Below are 23,083 nucleotides of genomic sequence, written 5' to 3'. Positions count from 1 at the left end.
CGCGCCTGGGCCGCTGTGAGAGGGCAGCACCTTAGGGAAAGAGTCGGGGAAGATGAGGGGTGGCTGATCTGAGGGGGGATGAGCTGCAGTTAAGACCCCAGGAATGATGTTCTGTGGGAGAGAAGGCCAGTGATCATCTAGTCCCACCTTCATTTCCTAGATAGAGAAATGCAGGCTCAGAGAAAGGTAGTGAATTGCTCAAAATCCACAGCTGGTATTTCCACATAGTAGGTCTCCCAAAGCATTTGTCAAATGAGTTCAAGGGCTACAACCAGCACCTTCTGACTTCAAGCCGAAGCTTCTGTCCATACAGCTGTCCTCAGATGCAGAAAATTGGTAAGGAGGCTCTTTTATCCTGAAGACAGGCACAAGGGGAATGACTGTGGCTCACATAAAGCATGGGAGGACCCCCCAAGGCAGAGAAATAGCAGAACTGGTAGTTTCTAATAGTCTTCAGAAGCTGCCTCGAGGCACTTTGAACCCTGGTGACCCATTCTCACTGAACACAACATGTTTTCTCAGTTCCTGACTTCCTCTTTGGTTTGCTGGTATATTCTTTTTCATCTAAAACTAGTAAGCAAATAAAATAGGTTGTCATTTCCTCATTTTCAAGCCATACTCCTTGTGGGCACCAGAAGTCTCTTTCAAGCATCAAACAGTGAAGGGCTCCTGGGTGAGCAGTGGGTCTCTGTCCCCCTCTCCAGGGGCTCTTGGATGGGACCTTGGTCTGGAAGGAGCCATGGACCTCTGGCTTTGGTCACTTTACTTCCTGCCAGGTAAGTGTTGTGGGGAAACACACGGGACGTTGTATGAGGGCTTAATTGGCCACAGGTAGGGGAGTTGCTGTGCATCTCCAGCTCTGAAGTTTCTGGATGGATTTAGTTGTAAACCGGTACCTAGGGCAGGACCTGGATGGAGGCCCTCCCCACTCCCAGGTAGTGCGCCTCCCTCTACTCCAGACACACCTCCTGCTCGCTCAGGAGTTGACTTGTAAGGGCTGAAGTTGCCACCTCTCCAGACATATCGGCCTGTTAATATGGAATCTCAAAGCAAGTACCTCCTAAGTTCTTTCTTCTTACTTCTACATTCTCTTTCTTTGGATCTCTTTAATGCCTGAATTTTCAAAGTTCCAATGTAAATGAAGTCTCCCTAACCCATTTGGTAGCCTTAATCCATTTCCTGAGCTCCATATCTCAATTTACAGCTGTCTCCTGGGCACTCCCACTTCCATATCCCATCAAGATCAGAAATGCAGCAGGCCTAACACCTAACCTCAAATTCCTCACTGGTCACCACCCAAATCAGCTACTCTCTCTGTCTTAACTATCCCTGATATCAGCTGTAAAATGCCAAAATAGCTTTTTACCACCTCTTCCTATTTATCCCCAACCAGACTTTGACCTAATCAATGGCCAATTCACGTAGTTTCTAGATTCACATTTACAAGGATGAGAAGCCATGGCAGCCCCTACTAGAGACATAACAGAGGGAATGGAAAGGAAGACCACAGGATCACCTCTTAACTATCTCTCCCACTTCCTCCAACCTGATCAGCCTGTAGCTCCAGATCAACCTTCCTTCATCTTGACTGTGATCATAGGATCATCCTTTCCAACAACCTTCCATGGCTCCCACTGCCTACTGAATCGAACTCCTTAAATACAAACTCCTCTCTTGGCCTCCCTTTTTTTTTTTTTTTTTTTGTGGTACGTGGGCCTCTCACTGCTGTGGTTTCTCCCGTTGCGGAGCACAGGCTCCAGATGCGCAGGCTCAGCGGCCATGGCTCACGGGCCCAGCCGCTCCGCGGCATGTGGGACCCTCCCGCACCGGGGCATGAACCCGTGTCCCCTGCATCGGCAGGTGGACTCTCAACCACTGCGCCACCAGGGAAGCCCTTGGCCTCCCCTTTTATACTCTGAGCTTATCATACTCCCCTGTACTTTCCTAACCTCCAGCCAATGGGACGCCTCTTTGAACATGTGCTAGACTTTCCTGACACCATGCCCTTGCTCATGCCATTCCTGCTGCCGGGAATAGCCTTCCACTCACCTCCACCATTTATGGGTCCTTCAAATCCCATCTCAACCTCCACTTTCTCGTACATGTTCCACAGGGCCCTCTTCTGAACCCCAATAGCTGACCCCGTTCTACCTTGTATTGTAGCTCAGGGTGTGTCCACTTTACTTTATTGATTCAATGGTAAGCTTCTTGGGGGTCAAAGTTGTTTTTTATTCATACTTGCTTTCTTTGTAATGGCTGGAGTTCGGAAGAAAGTCAAATCTTTGAATCAAATATTGGAAATCCCTAAAAACCCAAGGGAATGAAGTTTTAATGAAACAGACTCTGTGAGAGGTGGTAGGACATAGGTGATCACAGTGGATGGTTAACTAAACTTAGACCTGAGGGGGAAGAGGGATTGGGTAGACGTGGAAAATGTCTAGGAGTGAAGGGTACCTAAATTGTACCCCTGCAGTCTGTCCTGAGCAATATGACCCTTCTAGCCAGAGGTGTCCTTGCTCTGGGCCTGGTCCTTCTCCACTTGTGCCCATCTCCACAGGGTGAGGCGTTCAAGGCCCCAAAGGATGTGCCTACTCCAAGCCCACACCCACACCCCCTCTTCTAGACCTCAAATTCCCTGTCCAAATGTCTCTGGAACCACCTTCAATGACTGTGTGAGATTCTATCCTGGGTCTTCTGTCCTAGGGTGACCCCTTGGCCTATAAAAGGGTGGCTACAGGTGGCTGTTTGGGAAGGAGATGGATGGAGCTTGTACACGTAAGCTGGGTGATCCCCCATGTACATACCAGGACCATTGTGGAGTGGGCAGGAGCGAGGGATGAGAACAGACAGGAGAGAGGCCAGAGGATAGAGGCAGGAAACTTGGAGCCATTTTTCCCTGCACAGCCATGTATTAGAGTGGACATCCAAGGAGTGTGTAAATTTGTCAGGATAGGGGGATCATTTATTCAACAGTTTTTTAGCCTGATAACTAACTTTAAAATATTTAGACGTATGATATTTGGGTCTTATTTGTATTCCTGCCCCAGGTCCTGCAAATGTGGGGGTGGTCCTGGTCCCAGAGCCCAGTGCATGAGGCACAGGCTATAGGCCACATCGCCTGGGGCCCTAAGTGGAGTTCCGTAAAAAAGCAAGGCAGTAGCATAGGGTATACACTTTCAAACTTTTTTTACCTTGACCCATAATAATAATAATACATACACTTGATGCTGTGGCCCAGTACACATACGCATACCTAAAATTTATTCTTGATTCTTTAATATGGGGATGACTCTGGGGCTTCAGCACTTGGACAGATGTTGGTGCTATTTTTGGAGATGGGAACAGCTGGTGACGGAACAGGCTTTGGAAGAAACATCAAGAGGGTTTTGTTTGTTTGTTCTTGCCATTTAAGTCTGGAAAATATCTTATATGTTTGAGTGAAGTGCAAGAGCAGGTGTCAAAAAGGCAAGTCTGGAGCCCAGAGGTAAAGACAAGACTGGAGATCCATATTATGGTGAGATCTATATAGAGCTGGTATTAAAAGCCATGGAAGTAAATGAGCTAGTGTGGGGGGAAGCAAGGAGGACAGAGAAGAGAACAGGCCAGGCGTCAGGCCCAATGCTGATAGAGAAGGGGAAGGAAGGAAGGAAGGAGGAGGAGAACTAAAGTGAACAGATAAGGAGAGATAAGTCAGGAGATTGCAAAGGAACAGTCATTGAGAGTGTAATGTCGGGGAAGCCAGGAGAGGAAAGCATTTCAAGGCAGGAAGGCTCAATTCCACCAAATGCTGCCAGGAGAGCAAGAGAAAAAAGGATAAAGAAGTGACCATCCAGCATGGCAACAAGGAAAGTTTTGGTGACCTTGACCGGAGCAGTTTCAGCGGAATACTGGAGCCATAATTCTGACAGATATAGGTGGAAGAGGAATCGGGAGATGGAGGAGTGGATTCAGTGATTTTGAGAAAGTGAACAGAAGAGGGGTGGCAGCTGAAGGGGAGGGGAGAAGTCGACCAAGGGTTTTTCCAGTATGGGCCATATCAGGGCGTGTGTGTAAGCCATGCAATGCTGGAGGAGAAGAACCAGTGAGACAGACAGAGAAAGGGGGTGATTGCAGAAGACATGCTCTAAAGAATGTGATGGCATGGATTCAGGATAAAGGTGAAAGGACTGGCTTTTGAGAGGAGGGGGACACTCCATCCACAGCAACAGGGCCGAGGGCAGACAGCGGGCCCAGACACACACAGGTTAGTGTGGGCGGAAGTGGGAAGGAGCATAGGATGCTTCCCATCCTTTTAAAAAAATCCACGCTCCATTGGATAAACATAAAACTCTCAGGTCAGCTCCCTTCTTCCAGAGATTCTGCTGTGGCTTGAGTTGATAGGGTCCTCATCGATTTTCCCACCTAGAAAATCACTGCTACACGGAATCCAAAGTCTGTTCCCAGAGCACTGCCACCAGCCAAGGCCTTGGGGGCCTTTACCTTATTTTGCATTATGAAAAAAAGATTTTTTCCATGTTCCAAATTGGATATTTATATCCAACTATATGTTGAGAGTGACTTTTTGAGCTACATATATCCCTTTCCCCTACCATCACCACTGAAAATCAAATCACCAACTTAAAGATTAATGACACTTAGTTAGCAGCCTCTCTAAAATGTCAATATTAAACAGCTTGGTTCCTTTAGATACCTTCTCCCACCCCTTTCTTTTTTCCCCTGAATCATTTGGAAATGTAGTTAAGGGGTCCAGAATTGCAAAAATTCAAGGGCATCTAAGAATGCAGATCCACAGGCCCCATTCTAAGCAGATATCACATTGCTTAAGGGCAGGACCAGGTTATCTGTATCCTAGCAAGTTCCCCCAAAGGAGTCTTATGCACACTGTGCCTAAGTTCTAAACCTGGAGGTTATATCTATCTTTTTTTCTACTTGGGAAATCTGCTTTTGGTTAGAAGCTACTATGAACTCCAAGGAGAATGGGATCTGGTCATTTTCATCTCACCCATTAGTGCTTCCTTGGGACCAGAGTTCAGTGTACCCAGCAGCTTTCCTTGTGCTTCATCCATCCAAAGTTTGCACGATAAGGATGTCTTAGTCAGCTCCAGCTGCTCTAACAAAATACCATAGACTGCATAGTTTAAATAACAGACATTTATTTCTCACAGTTCAGGAAACTAGAAGTCCTAGATCAAGGTGCTGGCAGACATGATTCTCTGTGAGGGCCCTCTTCCTGGTTTGCAGCCATCTCCCTGTGTGCTCACATGGTCTCTTCTTGTGCACATGGAGAGAACAAGGACACTAATCCCATTATGAGGGCTGCATCCTCATGACCTCATCTAACCCTACTTACCTTCCAAAGGCCCCACCTCGTAATACCATCACTTTGGGGGTTGGAGTTTCAACATATGAATTTTGGGGAGATACAAACATACAGTCCATAACAGAGGACCTGGGCAAGCCAGGGGGTTACCAGCAGCTCATCGCTGAGCAGAGAGAGGCCACTGGAGGCATCTGCACGGTGATGACCCCTCTCTGCTCTGTCTTGCGCCTGCCCATTTTACAGCATCTCACCCTTGAGAAAGCAGCAGGCATGCCCTTTTCTGGCTGGGTTGGTCCAAAAATGTTTGCATGCTCATTCTCAGGTGCTGGGCTTTACACACAGGTATGGTCCTTCTGGACATACAGGGGATTCACCTATCCCCCTGGTTGGATGTTTGTCCTTTGATGGGTCACCCTTCCACTGGCACGTTCCAGTCACAGGGCTACCTCACACATCTGTTTCCAGGGGATTTAAAGCAGTGTTGGGTTATTCATGAAGGGTTTCCATGTCAGGTCATACGTGTCTGGTGGGCCCCTCTTCTCCCCACCACACTTAGCAGCTACACTTTCAGATCTTAACATACTCCTGTAAATGTCCCCAGCTAGCCCCTATCTAGCCTCCTCTACCCCCATCTCATGTTCCCATGGTTGTTTCTGTTGTCCATGTTCTTCCCTCTCCCCAGAACATCCTCCTCGACTCTCTCTGCTCATCTAGGAGGCTCCAGCCCCACTTCTTTCCTTGACTCCTTGGAGCTATTCTTTTTTTTTTTTTTAAGAGAGAATCTTTTTTTTTTTAATTTACTTTTGGCTGCATTGTGTCTTCATTGCTGTGCGTGGGCTTTCTCTAGTTGCGGTGAGTTGGGAGTTACTCTTTGTTGCAGTGCACAGGCTTCTCACTGTGGTGGCTTCTCTTGTTGCGGAGCATGCATTCTAGGTGTATGGGCTTCAGTAGTTGTGGCACACAGTCTCAGTAGTTGTGGCGTACGGGCTTAGTTGCTTGCAGCATGTGGGGTCCTCCCTGATCAGGGCTCGAACCAGTGTCCCCTGCATTGGCAGGTGGATTCTTAATCACTGTACTACCAGGGAAGTCCTAGAGCTATTCTTAACGTTTGCTCTATGGATGAGTTTCAGGAAGTTTGTGAACATCCCTCCCCGCCTCATGAACGTGCCATGTTCTCTCTCCTGTCCCAGCCTTTTTGGGGGTGGTTCTCACTGTCTAGAAGGGTCTCTCCTCCACCCTAGTCCACAGCCCCCTCCCCCCCACACACATTTCATCCTCTGAATTGTCTTCCCAGAAATATACAGACACTTACTGGGACCCACTTAGCTGACAATTAATCATACTTGGACTTACTTTCTTCTCCAGCTTAGACCTGCCTTCTCTCAGCCAAAGCATAAGCTTTTTGATGTCAGGGACTCAGAAACCACACCTTTTATTCCACCCTGCTCCACACCACCCCCAATGCACATACAATGTGCACACACACTCAAATATACCCTTGTTTCCTTCTGTGTTCCCTTCCTCAGTGAAGACAACACCATCATTCTCTGAGTTGCCGTCCACACCCAGTCCTTCAGGTCACAACTTACACATCACGTCTTCCAGAAAGCCTTCCTCAAATTATATCATCCTCTGCAGCAGACTGGATCAGGCGCCCCTGCTTGGTGCTTCCAAGGGGCTCTGTGTATCTACGCCATGGGATTTACTATACTCTGTTGTCACATAGTGGCCGTCCATTTGTATCATTCAATAAATGATTTGTTCTGTGAGGGAGGGATGCCAGGCACCTTATCACATGAAAGGCATTCAACTGATACTTGTTGAATGATTGAATAAAAAAACTGGAGGTGAATGGTTGTTTTGGTTGGTTGGATGGATCTGAGCAAAACAAAACTAGACAGAAAACCTGTTGGAGCAAATTGTACCATGCCTCCCGACACCACCCTGAAGTCACTCAGGGATCATGGGCTGGTTGGGGGGATCACTGTGGCACATTCTCTCCCCCTGGAGTGGGGTAGTGGCTTTGACTGTATTTTCAGGGGTTTGATGTCTGGATCCATATGGGTTCAGGTTTGGTAACAAGGCTGAGGATTACATTAAGGCTTGGGCTGGGGAGAGACTCAGCCTTGGGCATAGGGCTAGGGATGGACATAGAGCTGGACCAAGAATATAAATAGGGTTGGGGATGGGAAGAGGCTGAGGATGCAGCCAGGGCTAGAGATCATGAGAGGGCTGAGGCTCAGGGCTGGCTGAGGCTTGGGCTGCTAATGGGGATGGAGTTGGAAGTAGGGATGAGTGTGAGGCTGGGCTGGGGCCTGGGTTGGAAACAGGGCTGGAGTTGGGGATGTGGCTGGGGATGGGGCTTCCTCTACATTAACTCCCTCTCCCTGCAGTAGCTGGAGCCCTGAGGGTCGTTCCAGAAGTAAAGGTGGAGGGAATGCTGGGAGGATCCGTTGTCATCGAGTGCCCGCTTCCTGAAATGCATGTGAGGATATATCTGTGCCGGACAATTGTTGAGTCTGGAGGATGCGCCACCGTGGTGTCCAACAGGAACTTCGTCAAGAAGGAATTCAAGAATCGAGTCACACTGGAGCTGTGTCCAGACAGGAATCTGTTCCTGGTGGAGATGACAGAGCTGGTCGAGGGTGACAGCGGGGTCTATGCCTGTGGGGCAGGCATGGACACAGACCGGGGCAAGACCCAGCAGGTCACCCTGTCTGTTCACAGTGGTAGGTGCCCCACACGATGGAGGCTCTGGCCACCCAGAAAACGTTTCCACTCAGGAAGGCTGGGACAACAATGGGACTGCAGCCGTCCCCACACTCTTACACTATTCCCATATTAGCAAGTCCAGTAGGAATTGGGATCTGTAGAGTCGAAACCTCATAGAGTCAATGAACTTCACGGTCCACCAAATTTTCTATCCAAACTGTATGAAAGGGACAGGATAGGTGCTCTCCTTGTGTGGTATTTTACTCATCCTACCCAGGGCACGAGGCGAGTGTGGGGTGAGATTGAGGAGGGGCTCTGAGACTGAAGGAAATTGGAAGCAAAAGGACATAATTATTACCATAATTGTCCCATGAGAGATATCAGGGATAGATATAAAGGAAAGACAATCATTTTTCACAGTTGATGGCCAAATTTGTTACTTTATGATCTGATCCTTTCTTTATTTCTCCCGAATCCTTCCTTTTTTCTTTTCTCCACTGACTTCCTCAGACATACACAGCACTAATTCAACAACCTAGATTCCCAGTGGTCTCCGATGGTTTTGCAGGGAATGCCGACGGGGTTAGGGTGAAAGAGGATTTCTGTCAGGGAAGCCCCCAGCCTGGTTATTTTTCTTCTCCCTGCCCTCATCCCCTCACTGCCATCTGCCCTAGCTGAGTCAGCCTCAGCTCATAGTCCCTTCCCCAGGCCTCAGTCTCGTCCTAGAGACCACCAATGGACTCCTCTTGCCTCCGGTAGATTACGGGCCTTTCTGGGAAGAAGAGCCAATGCCTGAGCCTCCAGCATGGTTTAACAGATTTCTCCAAATGCGTATGCCTCTTTGGTTCCAGATGCCTGAACATGCCAGTTCTTTGGAATTCATATCCAAAGGTCAGTTCCCCAAAGGTAGGGTAGGGGAGGTGGGGGAGATTCTATGGCATTGTGAAAATGGAGGAGGGGGTATATGTTCAGCTCGTAGGATGGTTGGCAGAGCAGAGCTGCGTCTCAGATGTGTATTTCCCTGCCTTAGGAGGGGGTACCTCCCTGAGATCTGCATTCCAAGTGTTTCAAGCCCATCCTTCAGCACGTACACTTGGCACTAGTTGCAGAAATGACCCATCACCACCAGGTGGCACCACATGTAATGAAGTTTGTGCTCCATTCACAAAATCTAGCTCTTTTATGAATGACTGCGGGAAACCAAGACTGGGCAGACCTTTCCCAGCCAGAGGTCCTCCTGCTTCCTGCTCCCCATAGGGCTGTCTTCCATTTGCTGGCATACTGATTTAACAGCTCTATTTTACAATAACAAGATCAATCACGATTATATTAATGATACTTTTACATTTCTATACCATCTTCCTGTCTTAAATGCATTTTGACATGCAATAGTTACATCACATCCTCACATCTGCCCTGTGAGGTAGATACATTAATTGAATATTGTTACACTAAAAGACCGCTGGCCATTGAGAGAGGGATCGTGTAACTGAGCTCATTGTATACTCAAGGTTGTGACTGACAGGTGTGGGATGGGGGAGAATAGACAAGCGCATAGATACAACACAAGGCAGAGTGGGAATTGAACTACAAACAAGGTTTTGTCCATGCTTAGAGGAGCGCAAGCTCTTCTGCCTGGGAAGTCACGGAAGACTTCCTGTAGGAAATGGAGTTTGAAGCAAATATAGACAGAACGTACTAGATGCAGATGGCATGCTCAGGAGGCATTTCAGGTGACAAGGACTGTGAGAACAAAGGTAGTCTAGGTAAAAGGGAAGCATGTGTTCTGGAAAGAAATGGTTGGCCCAAGGCTGTTGGAGACTAGAGTTTCTTCCTGCTGTCTTCTGTAGTAACCACACCAGCTCAAAGGACTGAGGCCCCTCCAGCACACCATGCCTCCCCCACCACCTCAATCACCCACCGCCCTCGAGTTTACAGGGCATCTTCAGTAGCAACTGCCCAGCCCACCACCCTCCTGCCATCTGCCACAGCCTCAAAAACCTCAGCACAGGAGGAACTGCTCAGGCTCCAGACGGCCAGCTACAACCACCAAACCAGGCTTCACAGGCAGAGGTAAGAGGCCTGCACCGTCCAGGGTGAGAATTCTGTTAACAAAGGGACAAACTTGTGAGCTACCTCCAAAAAAGTTGGCCACTTGCGTGCTGCCTTAACCCCCTCCCTTCCTGACCTCTCCCTTCTCTCTCCCCCTCCTTCCCTCCTCAGTTCACTCAACCAGGGCCCAGGCCCCGTGTCTGGGATGGAAGACCAAGGCTTCTACATCCTGACCCCCACCATCCTGGGTCTCATCCTGCTGGCACTTCTGGGGCTGGTGGCGAAGAGGGTCATTCAAAGGAGGAAAGGTGAGGGCGCCAGGCTAAGTTTCGGAGAGCCGAGCTTCCCCAAATCCCAGCGCATTCAGATCCCTCTGACCTCCCGGGGACACTCAGGCGCTTTAGATGAGCAGCCTGGGGTGTGGGGAACGTGGCACGGGGCTCAATGGTCTGGAAATGGGGGCGGGGAGGAGCGCGGCCTGGGCCCTTTGGTCTTCACTAAGCACCCACACGTCAGACATTGCCAAACACCAGGCAAACAGCCTTTAGTTTTCTAAGACTGGAAGGGGGTGCCCATGGGCCTCTGACGCCCTCTTCCTCTCTCCTTCCCTGTGGCTTTACCGAGAAGCTCTCTCCAGACGGGTCCGCCGACTGGCTGTGAGGATGCGCGCCCTGGAGGCCTCACAGCGGCCTCTGTCACAGCGGCCACGTGTGTCACAGCGGCCACGCGTGTCGCAGCGGCCACGCACCCAAAACAACGTCTACAGCGCCTGCCCTCGGCGCCCTCGGGGGGTGGACGCTGCTGGTGAGCAGGCGGGCAGGTGGGGGAGAGCGGGACAGGTCGCGGGGAGAGGGAGGCGGGCTGGGGGAGAGCGGGACTGGCCGGGCGTGCGAGCTGGAGCAGCCAGACACTGCGCGGCGCGGAGGTTGAGCCAGAAAAACCCGCCTTCAGAACAGCCGCGTGCAGCGCAGCCGGCTCCTCCTCCCCAGGGTTTCCGGCAGAGCTGCGGGTGGGGCTGGATCCTCGGCCCCGCCCTCATGTCGGCCCTCCCGGTTCCTATTAGGTGAAGGGGCGGCACCTCTCCCATGCCCCGGAGCATTGGCGCCCTCAGCCCCGCCGCAGGTAAGCTCCGCCCCGCCCCCTGATTGGCAGTTGCGGCCCTAATGGGCGGCCCCAGACCTGGGCTTGGACCCGAGCGCAGTCGGTGGAGCTTCGGCTTAGCTGGAGGGCGGGGGCTTTCGCAGCGGCTCCCCGGGCCCTGAGTCTGGGAACTGGTATCAGTTTCCTCCTTTGATGGTGTCAGTAGGCGACTACGCAACAATTGTGGTAGACTTAGTTACACGGCTTTTAGCCAAGCATTTCTCATGGGATAAATGGGAGCTTAGTAGAGGATGATAGATGATACCTCTACAAATACGTGAAGGGCTTTCATGTGGAAAAGATTCGATTTCTAGGAGATCTTAAGGGGGTGGAAGTTACCCAGTTTCACCTTAATATGAGGAAGTACTTTCTAGTAAGCCCTCGAAGATGAGAGGAGGTTGTTTACCCATCACTGAAGGCAGTTAAGCCTGGCCTAGAGACGTAGATAAGATTCAACACTTTGGATGAAGAAGATTCCTCTTGAAATCTAGGTTTGGACATAGGGAACTCATCTTTCTTTCTTTCTTTCTTTTTCTTCTCATCTTTCTATTGATGGCCATTTGGCAGATGTGTGAAAAACCTTTAAACTATTCATTCGTGTTTGTTTTCCCAAATTTTCCATTTTATTCTCTAAAGCAGCCTACCATAGCAGAAACATTATTACTTCAGGAACCAGTAAAAACTAAGTGTGGCAAGTGTCCCTGATTTAATTAGGGGGTAGGCTAAGCTAATGCAGTAAACCCTAAACCACGGCCCACAACACGGAAGCCTATTTTCCTCTCAAGCAAAGGCAGGTAGCCAGGAGGAGGTGGCCTGAGCCATGGGGTCATCCAGGGACTCAAATGCCTTCTGCCTGTTGCTGCACCACCCCCTGGAGTCTTGCCGCTTCCATCCTTCCGTGGTCAATGCTCAATCACCAGCACCATGTCTGCATCCCAGCGCATGGGAGGAAGAAAGAGAAAGTCGCTTTTTTAAGACCATGACCCTGAAATTTCACACATCACTTCTACCTGCATCCCACTGGGCACAGTTTAGTCACGTGGTCACACCTGCCTTCAAGGGTTGCTGAATAATGTATCCCCGGCTCGGTAACCGTGCCTTGCTACAAAGGGGGAGAGTGATGCCTGGCAACAAGCAACAGCTCTGCCCCCATCATGCCCAGCTTCTTGAGCTTGCCCTCAGCCCTGCTGGAGAAGGTTCACAGTAGCTTAGGTAGGTCCAGCGGTGCCCATCTATTCTACACTTACCTCAGCCCCTTTCTCTGGAACTGCTCTGTGACCACACATGCCCTCACCTGGCCCAGTACCTTGCTCAAATTTTACCCTTCCTCCCTGCTTGAAACTCACATTCCCACTATCAGGGATAAAAATCTTGATGGAGCAAGTTGACAACAAGGTGCCTATGATTAATGACTGAGTATTTTAAGCCTTCACAGGGAGTGACGTTTTAAAATTTTTAAGCCAAATAAATCTCAAATGATGAACTGTAACAGGCAGCGGGAGATATATTTTTGAAGCAAGCTGCTGCTCAGCTTGTACTTGGTAAAGTACAGAAAGTAACAGCTCCTTTCAGTGAGCACCTACTCAGTGCCTACTGTGTTCAGGGGGCTGAACTTCTGGTTCTTAGCGCTTGTGTCAAAAATGTGTGACTTTCCCTACTGCAGCCTTCCTGGGTGGATGTTACAATAGTTGTGCCGTGTTAGAGTCATGGCATAGCCCTGCCCTCCGAGAACTGATCCGTCCTGGAGGCAGATGGTCCTGAACTTTCTTTCTGGGGAAGCGGAGCTCCACATGGCCTGCCACCTTCCTCTGCTTCACCAGCCGGCTCCTTCCTGGAATGCACTGTCATGTCACGTCACAAGCTCTCCATGGAATAAAAGCCCTATGGAGGTGCAGAGGATGACTCATGCTACTTCTGATAACTCCCTGAGAAGATGCATATTTATTCCACAAGTCACATCATCTAATCCCAGAGGGGAAACTCCTCCAGCAGCTGGTTCTCCTTCAGACCCGTGCTTAGTCACATGATTTTAGTCTGAGCCCCGTTTAAGGCATTTCCTGTCACATTAGACCTAAGTGTTTTCCAGTTATTTGGGGTTGAGACGCCACCCTGAAAATCCCCAGGGCTGAGCCACCTGATGGAGCTCAACCACCTCTGTGTTTTGCCTTCTAGAAGACAGCAACCACATGCATGCTTCCCCCCCACCCCACCCCATTGCCTGCTGTCGATGCTACAATCACCCTACCCAGATCCAGTGATGCTTCTCCGGTTGTTCCCAGGTGTCGGAAACTCCCTGGCTCCATGCCCCATCTGTGAAGATCAGCTGTGAATATGTGAGCTTCTACCACCAGCCTGCTGCCAAGATGGAGGACACGCATTCCGATGACTACGTCAATATTCCCTGCCTGACTCAGCTCTCCAGCTGTCCCCCTGGGCCCAGACCTTGGTGCCAATGAATCTTGTCTCTATGCTGGTTTCCAACGCCCGCTCCATCCGTTTTCAGAACCCTCATTACTCCCACATCCCACCTCGAGTCTCATCCCTGTCTGTTTGCCCTGAGCAGTGCTCAGTCTCCCCTCCCCCAGCTCTTCCTTTTGCAGCCCCCTGTGGTTTTCAGGTGGGCTCCGGGAATGCAGAGCATTTGTCCTGATGCCACTTGCTTCCTTTCCAAGCCATGCAACAGGCTGTGGGATTTGCAGAGTGTCTTTGATCACACGGTCTTTGCTGCCCTGGATCTAGACAACATGGCCTTGGACTGGAGCCTAGGCATAGCTGTTGCTTTGAAAGCCCTTCTCGGTCTTGGGTTTCCCACCAGTAGAAGGTGCCTGAACTTCTTTGTGAGGACATGCTTCAGCCCTGAGCTAGGAAGGGACCTTGTTATGAAACACCCCTTACAACCTCTTTGCCCAGATCTTAGGGCCGGCATTTACCAGTGATCTTCTGTTTGTCTGGAGTCCTATGAGGGCAATTTATTTTGATGTGATGAAGGGTTGTAAATTTTCAGAACCATGCTTGTTAGTGCTAGTGATATATGTGGATACCCTCTTTACTCTAAGTCTTCCTCCCTTGATGCACCTAAGTACCCTGACTCCAGCATTCGCCCTCTTTCAGAAATAGAATAGTTTTTGTCATCTATTTATCCTTCTTCCATGCACTGAAATGTGTGCCTTGGTCTATTTGAGCTATCCAAAGGCATTACATCTCTCTGCTTTCAGAAATGCACCTCCTCTCTTTGCCAGTCCAGGTGGCTTATAGCCAGGTGGGGGAGAACAAGGATATGGGATTCCTGGAAGGCCAGTTGTTCTGCAAGAGAACTCACATCATGGAAGAAGAGACATCCCACCTCCTACGTACATTCATCCTCTTGAGTGTTCTGAACCAGGGCAGAGTTAGGCAGACATTATATGTTTGGATTGCAATCAACTACAAAGTTCAGTCAAAGCTTGAGACTAGAGAATGTCCCGTCTTGCTTTTAGGAAGAAGGCCTTTCCCAGACACACAACTCAGCTTCTCTGGGCACTGGTCCAGTGATGATAGAAAGGAAAGGTTCCCGAGGTGCCTGCTTTTTATGAGCAGGGAATGTCATCACAGATGGGATAACACATAACCCTAACCCTAACCTAACCCTAAATTATATTTGCACCACCATCATACCTGTCATCCAGGTATGATGACACCATCCACGAGGTCAGCTTGACACTGGCACCCTCCCAAGTGGCAGATAAGGGACGAGTGAGTAGGATAAGAAAGAGAGTACCCGAGGGGCAGGGATGGTGGGAGTGAGGTGGGAAGTGTGGGCAAGAAATGCAGTGTTTAGGGAGAGTCTGCTTTGTTCTGGGCACCCCCCTGCATTATATCTTTTATCATTTATATTTCAAACCAGTGCCCTCCCCCTCATCCCAGTGCTCTGTGTACGACCCCTGCAGGTGTCATGACAATGTGATTTCCATGCCCTAAAGTTCAACTTCACATCCCAACATCCCTCATTGTTCCTCAACAATTCAAAGACAGGTTAAAAAAAATCCAATTAAGTATTTACTGAGCACCCATCCTCTACCCCACGTGGTGGCAAAGATTGTGGAGGATCAGAGAGAAGCGTGGGGCACTGTCCTTGCTGCCTTCACAGAACTTTCATTCTGACAAATAAATAAGGCGTCGGTTAAAACACTGATAGGAATTAAATAGCGTTGTAATAAATATAGGAATCTGCTTTGTAGGTTATTCGCAGCACCCGAGGGAACCTTCCACGACTGTTGTTGGGGTCCCTTAAAGAATGAAGTCTTTGAGGATAAGCCTGTGCCAAGGATGGGGCCCATGGTCAAGGATGTGAAGCACCCAGAGAACATCATGGGGACGAACGCTTGTTTGAAATGACACAGAGAACGAGGTCCTGGCCTAGGCCTTCAGACCTGGTAGAAGTTCTCCATCCAGGTCAAGAGAATGTCCACTTCTCCAAAGGCTTTGGTCACAGCTGCTTCTCTGTCCAACTAAAGGGAAAGGAGAGTTGAAGATCTGTCATGTTAGCCACAAGAATAGGTTTCCTTCCGACACCTGAACCCGGTCTGACTCCAAATCATGAGCTGAGTCCCCTTTGGGATGGCCTCTGACAAAGTTACCTACCCATCAATTATTCCCCGTCTATGAGTGTTGTCTGCTTCGGAGGTGAGGACAGATGGGTTGGTGAGTGGCAACGGATAAGGAGCAAGGGAAAAACATCTGGAGTCCCTGACACTAAGAATCAGAATCCCAGCACAGGGTGGATTCTGTCCATCCCCTGAGCCCACTGTGCAGATGAGGAAACTGAGGCCCGGGTGGCCCCTTTCCCTTGTATATTATTGCTCTTCACCACTTATTTATAAACTGGGGTATCTGTTCCTCAAAAAATGATCAAAATTGTATTTGCTTTGCGGGGGAGCTGGGTATGAAATTCGGATTTTCTTTGTTGTCTTAATTTAGGAAAAGGCAACATAATTCCTGTAATTCTTTTTCACAGACTAGACCCTTTGAACATCATGGAAAACACGCAATGTGTGTTGTGCTCGGGGGTTCTCCCTTCCTTCCCCCTCACTTCTGACTCCAATCGCCCACCTCAAGTACCCATAAAACTCTCACTTGGGAATGTCCTTGGTAGTGAAATCGTCTTGTAGGGAAATATAATAGCACTTTAACTTGAAAACTGGCAGAAAAATAGGCTGCCATTTGTGGTATTTATGCAGAGGATATGGCAACTGACGCAGCGACAGCTGTGCTAAGTCAGGTGGCTTTGGGGCCAGCCAGGTGGAGTCAGCTGCCCTGGATTCTGCACTCGGTCCCTGAGGAGCAATCGTGTGACACTTCAGGCCAGTCTACTTCCAGCTGGGCAGCGCTCCATTCCTGGCTTTGATTTTACCTGTTTAAATGCTCGCTGGAACAGTAGAAACCGCCTGCGTGCACTCTCACTGATGGAAAACATCTCCTTTTCCTGCTGGATAACAGAAAAAAAGTGCGCCAAGTGTCGGGTAGGAGCAGAGGCGAGCTGCCTCCCACTGCTTCCTAATGACGCCAGAGGGGTGCCCGAGGCCTAAGAGGACAACTCCAAATCCCGCGTCCCCAAGGCGGCCAATGCTGAACTCCCACCATGCAGCAGGGACTGTGTCCTTTAATTCTCACAGTAGTCTTGCCACGTAGGGGTGATTATCAGCATTTTATAGATAAGAAAACCAAAGCTCAGAGAGGTGGACCACCTTGCAAATGGACACCCAGTTGGTTAGAAGCAGGCCTTGATTTGAGCCCAGAACTGCTGGTGCCCAGAGCCTGTGCTCTTTTCCATGACACCTGCAGCTCCCTGTTGTGGAATAAAAGCCAGGGCCAAATAAGGGAAGACGAGTCTTCTGAAAACATAGCCTTTCCTGTGGGCCTCAGTCCCAGCTTTGTTCTACTCACACTGGGTTGCAGTTTGGACACGATGACAATGAAGTTGTTGGCCAGAGTAGAGAATGACTTCAGGATCCTGAATTCAACTGCCTTATCGCGGTAGTTTTTGAAGACAGTGTTCAAGTAGAACTCCAGCAGGGCATGGATGAGGTAGCAGCTTTCAGCCTCCTGGGGAGGGGCGGGGTCACTGCGGAGCCAAGGCCTCTGCCCACCCCAGCCCTGGATGAACCACTCACGTGCCATGCAAGGCAAGATAAGCACAGTAGAGGCAGCGATCCTCTAGGAGATGCTGATAAATGTTAGATCTTAAGGAGCCTCCAGGCCCCTTTGTTTGACAGGAGGAACCGCAGACCCAGAAAGGGGGGGACTCACCCAGGGTCCCATGGCCGGTCAGTAGCAGACACAGCCTAGCCCCCAGGACTCCTGACTCCCATCTGGTTAGTATTCTTTCTTCTATACCACATGGCCTCTCTAATAGCTCTGGGCGGTGATGGACCTTGAAAAGCACCAGATCTTGATTGGTTGAGAGTTGGCAGGGAAAAGGCTTGGAAGGAGAAGAAAGGAGGAGAAAAGAAAACTAAGTATCCCTGAGCACAGGGATTGCACACTGGCCCTCTGAAGTGCCACAGAGGGAAGCTCAGCCTCTCTCAGGGATCAGGGCTCAGTCGTCTCTGCTCACTGCCTAGATGGGTGATGAGTAACAGGTGAGAAAAAAGCAGGGCATGGAAGTGGCCTAAGCACATGCTCACTGGGCCGACAAAAGCGCGAGAAATCTAGACTGATGGCAACTCTGGCTAAATGGAGACAGAGGTTTACAAGCCGCAATCCCCGCCCCTCTCCTCATGCCACATGTTCACATGCCCCAGATACTGAGATGACAACCCCAGATATTACTTCTCTGGCTCACTACCAAGCCCTGTCCTGGGCAGGCTCAGCCCAGGGCAGAAGTGAAGTCCTCTGTCAGCCTCCCCTAGACAACCCCTCAGCGTCACCCATAGAAGACCAGCCACCCAGAGGAGGCACCATCCTTCCCCAGCATCTGATTACCGAGACGTTCTGCAGAACCTCCTTCCGCAGCAGCTGGACGCTCGTGATATTATCCTGAGCTTGCTTTGGGGAAAGAAAGAACAGATGTCGCCAGGTTGGGGGTCAGCATAGAAACCGACCTTGCAAATACACGCTGCTTCCCCAGACCCCTAAATCTATCCAGTCTGTGAGATCTCAGAGGCCAGAGGGAGGACACAGGAAAGGCCATGCTGAGCTGGCCCCTGGGGTAGGGGTACAAGGTTCCAGGCCCAGAAAATCACCAATCTTGGCCCCCAGGGGCAGATGGAATCCCAGGAGCTCTTAGAGCTTTGATGAGGGACCTGTTTGATCCCTTTGGTCACTTGAGGCAGGAAGAAATAAGCCCATGTGGTTTAAGATCCAATAGGAATGGGATGTTACCCCCATATTCTGGGGCGGGGTGGGGGGCTGCCCCTTGGAGCTTCCCCTGCAGCCCACCCCTCATCCCAGTTCTTGAATCTTGAGCCAAAGAATGCTTGAGAGGAAGGAGTTTTAGAGCTCCTTTGTCCCACCTCCTCATTGTGCAAATAAGGAAACAGATGGGGGCGAAGGTAGGGGTTGCTGTACGGGTTGGTTTCAAGGTCAAGATCATACATAGATGCCCTGTCTCCAACGCAGCACCCTCCCCTCTTCCCTAGCTGCCTCATCAACTCCTTCTTTCTGCTTCGCATGTGGATTGGCCTTTAAGTACTATGTGTCACAAGCTCTATTAACCATTCTTTCCCAGCTCAGCATTAAACATTCTTCGACCATTACTCAAGGCCTAAGCAGGTGGGAACAGGATAATAGGAGCTGGCAAAGCAGTAGGTGAAAACTCTGGTGGGTCTCGAAGGATTTCCCATGACTTCCCATTGGTGGAGTCTCATGTGACCCTGGGACATAGATGAAGCTCAAATGAATTGGGCTCCCTTCTTTCTTCCTTGCGGGCTGTGTTTCTTTTCCTACAGACTGGCCACATCTTTCTGAGCCTCCGTTTCCCCAAGGGCAAGAGGAAATGCAGACTCGTGATACGTCTGATTTCACTAAGTTCCTAGATAGGGAAATGATGATCATGCTGCAAAAGGAATCACCCCCACGGCTGGCTTCAGAGCAGCGTTTCACTCACCACAATGTCCTTCATGGCCTGGAAGGCTTCCCACAGCTCCTGAAGAACTACCCCTTCTACTTGGCAGGGCCCAAATTGGAACTCTTGGCCCTGGACCCCTGGCCCCTGGCTCCAGAGAAGCAGGATCAGACTCAGGCAGGGAAGGGCAGCCATGCACACAGGAGAGCCCATCTGCAGCAGAGGAAGGAGTGGGGCGATCCTGCTGGAAGAAAGGGAGGCATCCCTCTGAGGCAGGCCCTCTGCCCCAGCAGGGGTACACCCCAGAGTAATGCTCCTTGGCTCTGCCTCGACCAGCCTCGGGGACACACAGATGGGAAACCTGAAACTAGAGTGGGTGCCCGGTGTTAGAATAATTCAAACATGTGGCCTTGCTGAGGTGCCCTGGGGTGGGGCAAGGTTCTTTCTGCCACTCGGTCTCATACCCATTGATCTGGCTTTCCCACTATCTGCGCACCCCCCCAATCCATGTCGCACACACACCCCCTGCACCTCCTTCCTTGCTCTGTTACAGTCAACTCTAGCCAACAACCTGCTAGTCAGAATTTGACCAAAAAGAGTGAAGAAATGAGGAGTGCCATTTCTTCACTCTTTTACAATGTGCCGAAGAACTCATATAGGGAGCCTAAGCTCAGCAGGATAGAGAGCTTAACTAGGCGTTTGCCTGCCTGAGTTCTGCCCTTAAGTCACCGGGCACACGTGGACAGGTCTTTCTCCCCTCCCCCAGGAGAAGGCCACCTCCGACTCATGAGGAGCCGTGGGTTTAATCCTGACCCACAGGGAAGGACTAGCTGATTGATAGGTTATGGTCACATACTCACTATGCCACCTCAACTGACGGACTGGCTCTCGACTCTAAGAATTAAATTTTCAGGTAACTGAACAAGAGGAGGAATCAGATTTCCAGCGGAATCACCTATAAAACCTTCCACTGAAAGACTCTGTGAAGAGCCCCAAGCCAGAGGAAGGGAACCCCATTGTCTGTCTATCATAATCGTATGCAGAGATTTCTTCTCCCTAATTTCTTTGTCCTTTGCTTTTCTTCCTTCCTTCTTTCCTCAGAACTCAGTCCCTCCCTCCCTTTCTTTCTCCTGGCCCTGGTCTCACACCTGAGGACACTCAGTCTTCCACCCCTAAACTGAGCAGGAAGCGGGGAGAAGGCCAGTCTCTGGAGTGCCTGCCAACACATGGACCAGAGAAGTGGGCCCAGAGCCAGCACCCATTGTCCTGTCATGCAGCTCTGTCCTTCAGCCTCTCACTCAGACTCTTTCCATACCCTTCTTTCAAATTCCACAGGATCTGCAGCCTGTCTTGCAAATTCATCTCTAGGCCTCATAATCCTCCTGGCCTTCCTCTCCTCCAGCCTAAATTCTTCTGGGTGTTAAACCCGAGAAAGCAGCTCAGCCTCACGGTATATCTCACCCTTACATAAACACTGGAAAAGTTGGCTTCTGCCATCCCCCAGCCCCCATTCCCAGTAGGGCAGCGGTCAGTGTAAGGCTTCAAAGCCAAGTACTCAAGACTCTCCCATCACTCACCTCAGGTCCTAGAAGTGATGCTTGAGGGTTTGCTGTTTAGAGGTGGCTGGTTCCTGTTGTAGAGGAAGAGGGTTGGGTAGGCACCCCTACCATTCAGCGATCAGGGTGCAAATGTGAATGGAAGGCTCCTGTTCCAGCTATGGAAGCAGCTTCAAAAGTAAAGGTGCACAGGCAAGCCAGGCTTTGTGGAGCTTCCTATATATGGGGGCTGCGGGGGAGGGGCAGAGGAAGAAGAGGGAGGTGGAGAAAGGGAAATTGGTCATGCTGTCCTACAGAATTGCTTCACTGCCTAGTCACCCTTCACTCTGAGACAATGGGGCAATGGAGAAAGCAGCCTCTGAGGTGAGGTGATACCTGGGTCTGAGTTCTAGCTCTGCCACTGTCGGTGTGCCAGGGGCAGGGTGTCTAGCTACCTCAAGCCTCTGTTTCTGCATCCATAAAATTAAAACAAGCAAACAAACAAAAACCCATCCCGCCACCCTCAGCGGGCAGGCGTAAGGAGTAAATGCAAAAGTGCCACAGAGGTGCTTTGTAACCCCTATACACAGGTAAACCAATTATTACTGTACAGAGTACACTAGTCTCCTTACTGCTAAAATCACTCAATAATTAAGCCCTATTTAATGATGCAACCGTAACCCAGAGGCCAAGGATGGCCAAGATATGCTTCTCCTTTAATCGGTCAGGGACAAGAATTTTTGGAGTGTTTCCTGACATACAGCCACCCAGGTGTCTAATCACTCAACCAAAATGTGCCCCTTCTCAGGTTCAAGTAGAATAAGGAAGCGGCTGTGCATGGCCAGGTCTGGAAGGCTGGGAGCCCTGTGTGCTAGTGGTCTAGCCTCAGCGGTGCTGCCCTGCCTGGGGTTACCCAGGGGGTGCGTCAGTGCAGCATCAGGAACACCAGTGCCATCAAGAGACCTGGCCTCGGGCTTCCCTGGTTGCGCAGTGGTTGAGAGTCCACCTGCCGATGCAGGGGACGCGGGTTCGTGCCCCGGTCCAGGAAGATCCCACATGCCGCAGAGCGACTGGGCCCATGAGCCACGGCCACTGAGCCTGCGCGTCCGGAGCCTGTGCTCCGCAACGGGAGAGGCCACAACAGTGAGAGGCCCGCGTACCACAAGAAAAAAAAAAGAGAGACCTGGCCATGTGTCCAACTAGCAAGGCACTCTGCCTTCAGTTCTCTGGTTGTAGAATGAGGGGCAGACTGGAGCAGTGTTTCCAAAGCATGTTCCACAGAATCTAGTCCTGAAGGATGCTTGTCTGCAAGACTCCCCATGAAACTAGGGATTTCACTGTCAGTAAATTAGAGAAGGCTGGCATGTGCTAGCCCCTCTTGGAAACCTCTAGTACCCTGTAGAGGCAGGGGGCCAGGCGTGGGTTTAACTTTCTTTAACCCAGCCTGACCCTAGGAAACACAGTTTGGGAAATATTGGACGTTGAATGAGGAATTGGCAAACTACCGGCCAAGAATAAGCTAAGAATGGCTTAGCCCGGTGACAGAAGGATAGTTTTTATATTTTTTAATGATTGAAAACAAATCAAAAGAAGAACATGTGTTTTGTGACACATAAAAGTGTGTGAATTAAAATTTCAGTGTCCATAAATAAATTTTTATTGGGACACAGCCAAGCCCATTTGTTTACATGTGGTCTAGGGTTGCTTTCGTGCTACAGTGACGAGGATGAGTAGGTCTGAGGCCATATGACCCACAAAGTTGAAAATATTTACTCTCTGGCCCTTTGCAGAGAGAGGTTGCCAAGCCCTGCTCTGAATTACCTTCTTTCACAAACATTCTAAGAGTTTCCTTAAACCTGGGTCCAGGCAAAGCCATGGGAGTAGAAATGTGATGTGAGGGGCAGGATAACTTGCTCCGGCTCCGGGGAGGAGGAAGAACAGGGGACCCTGGGAGGAACAGCCCTTCCAACCTCTCCAGGTGGCCGACCCTTAATCTCTCTGGCACCAGCACCCCTTCCCTCCATCACACTCACAGTGTTGTTTGTTTTCTTTAGTAAATCAAATACATGATGCAATCCCCAGCCAGCAGGCTGCCCAGCTGCCACTGCTGCTACAGGTACCACACGTGAGTCCTTTGCTCCTGGAAGACCTGAGTCTCGTCCTCTAGTCCTAGGCAGGGGCCCACATCACCCACCCTTTTTCCCTTCAGGGTCTAGCTCATTACTAAAAATCCCTAACTATGATGGGAAGAAGATGCCAAGAGGCATTTATGAGACAAAGTAA

General features: G+C 50.1%; 2 protein-coding genes across 5 annotated transcripts; one reads left to right on the top strand and one right to left on the bottom strand.

Annotated features, from left to right (window-relative positions):
- Positions 1-625: 625 nt before the first annotated feature.
- On the top strand, positions 626-14,575 carry FCMR (Fc mu receptor). Its single transcript, XM_027082844.1, has 8 exons — positions 626-776; positions 7,714-8,049; positions 8,792-8,923; positions 9,883-10,105; positions 10,256-10,392; positions 10,712-10,888; positions 11,148-11,206; positions 13,504-14,575. Exons 1-8 carry the CDS (start codon positions 740-742, stop codon positions 13,678-13,680), a joined length of 1,278 nt encoding a protein of 425 aa, XP_026938645.1. The 5' UTR covers positions 626-739; the 3' UTR covers positions 13,681-14,575.
- Positions 14,576-15,246: 671 nt separating this feature from the next.
- Positions 15,247-21,022, bottom strand: IL24 (interleukin 24). Of its 4 annotated transcripts, none has more exons than XM_027082846.1 (6): positions 20,843-21,022; positions 19,308-19,509; positions 18,185-18,247; positions 17,147-17,305; positions 16,614-16,688; positions 15,247-15,711 (listed from the first exon to the last, which is right to left on the bottom strand). In XM_027082846.1, exons 2-6 carry the CDS (start codon positions 19,476-19,478, stop codon positions 15,628-15,630), a joined length of 552 nt encoding a protein of 183 aa, XP_026938647.1. In that variant the 5' UTR covers positions 19,479-19,509; positions 20,843-21,022; the 3' UTR covers positions 15,247-15,627. The 4 variants fall into 4 exon arrangements, with proteins under 4 accessions (XP_026938647.1, XP_026938648.1, XP_026938646.1 ...); XM_027082847.1 differs by having other exon boundaries at positions 16,614-16,685; positions 19,308-19,506; XM_027082845.1 differs by having other exon boundaries at positions 19,308-19,506; positions 20,843-21,021.
- Between the last annotated feature and the right edge of the window lie 2,061 nt (positions 21,023-23,083).

Source organism: Aethalodelphis obliquidens, unplaced genomic scaffold (genome assembly GCF_003676395.1).
Source record: "Aethalodelphis obliquidens isolate GAN/ISIS:26980383/991018 unplaced genomic scaffold, ASM367639v1 scaffold48, whole genome shotgun sequence".
Taxonomy (NCBI): Eukaryota; Metazoa; Chordata; class Mammalia; order Artiodactyla; family Delphinidae; genus Aethalodelphis; species Aethalodelphis obliquidens.
This window is presented reverse-complemented; position numbering and strand designations above follow the sequence as displayed.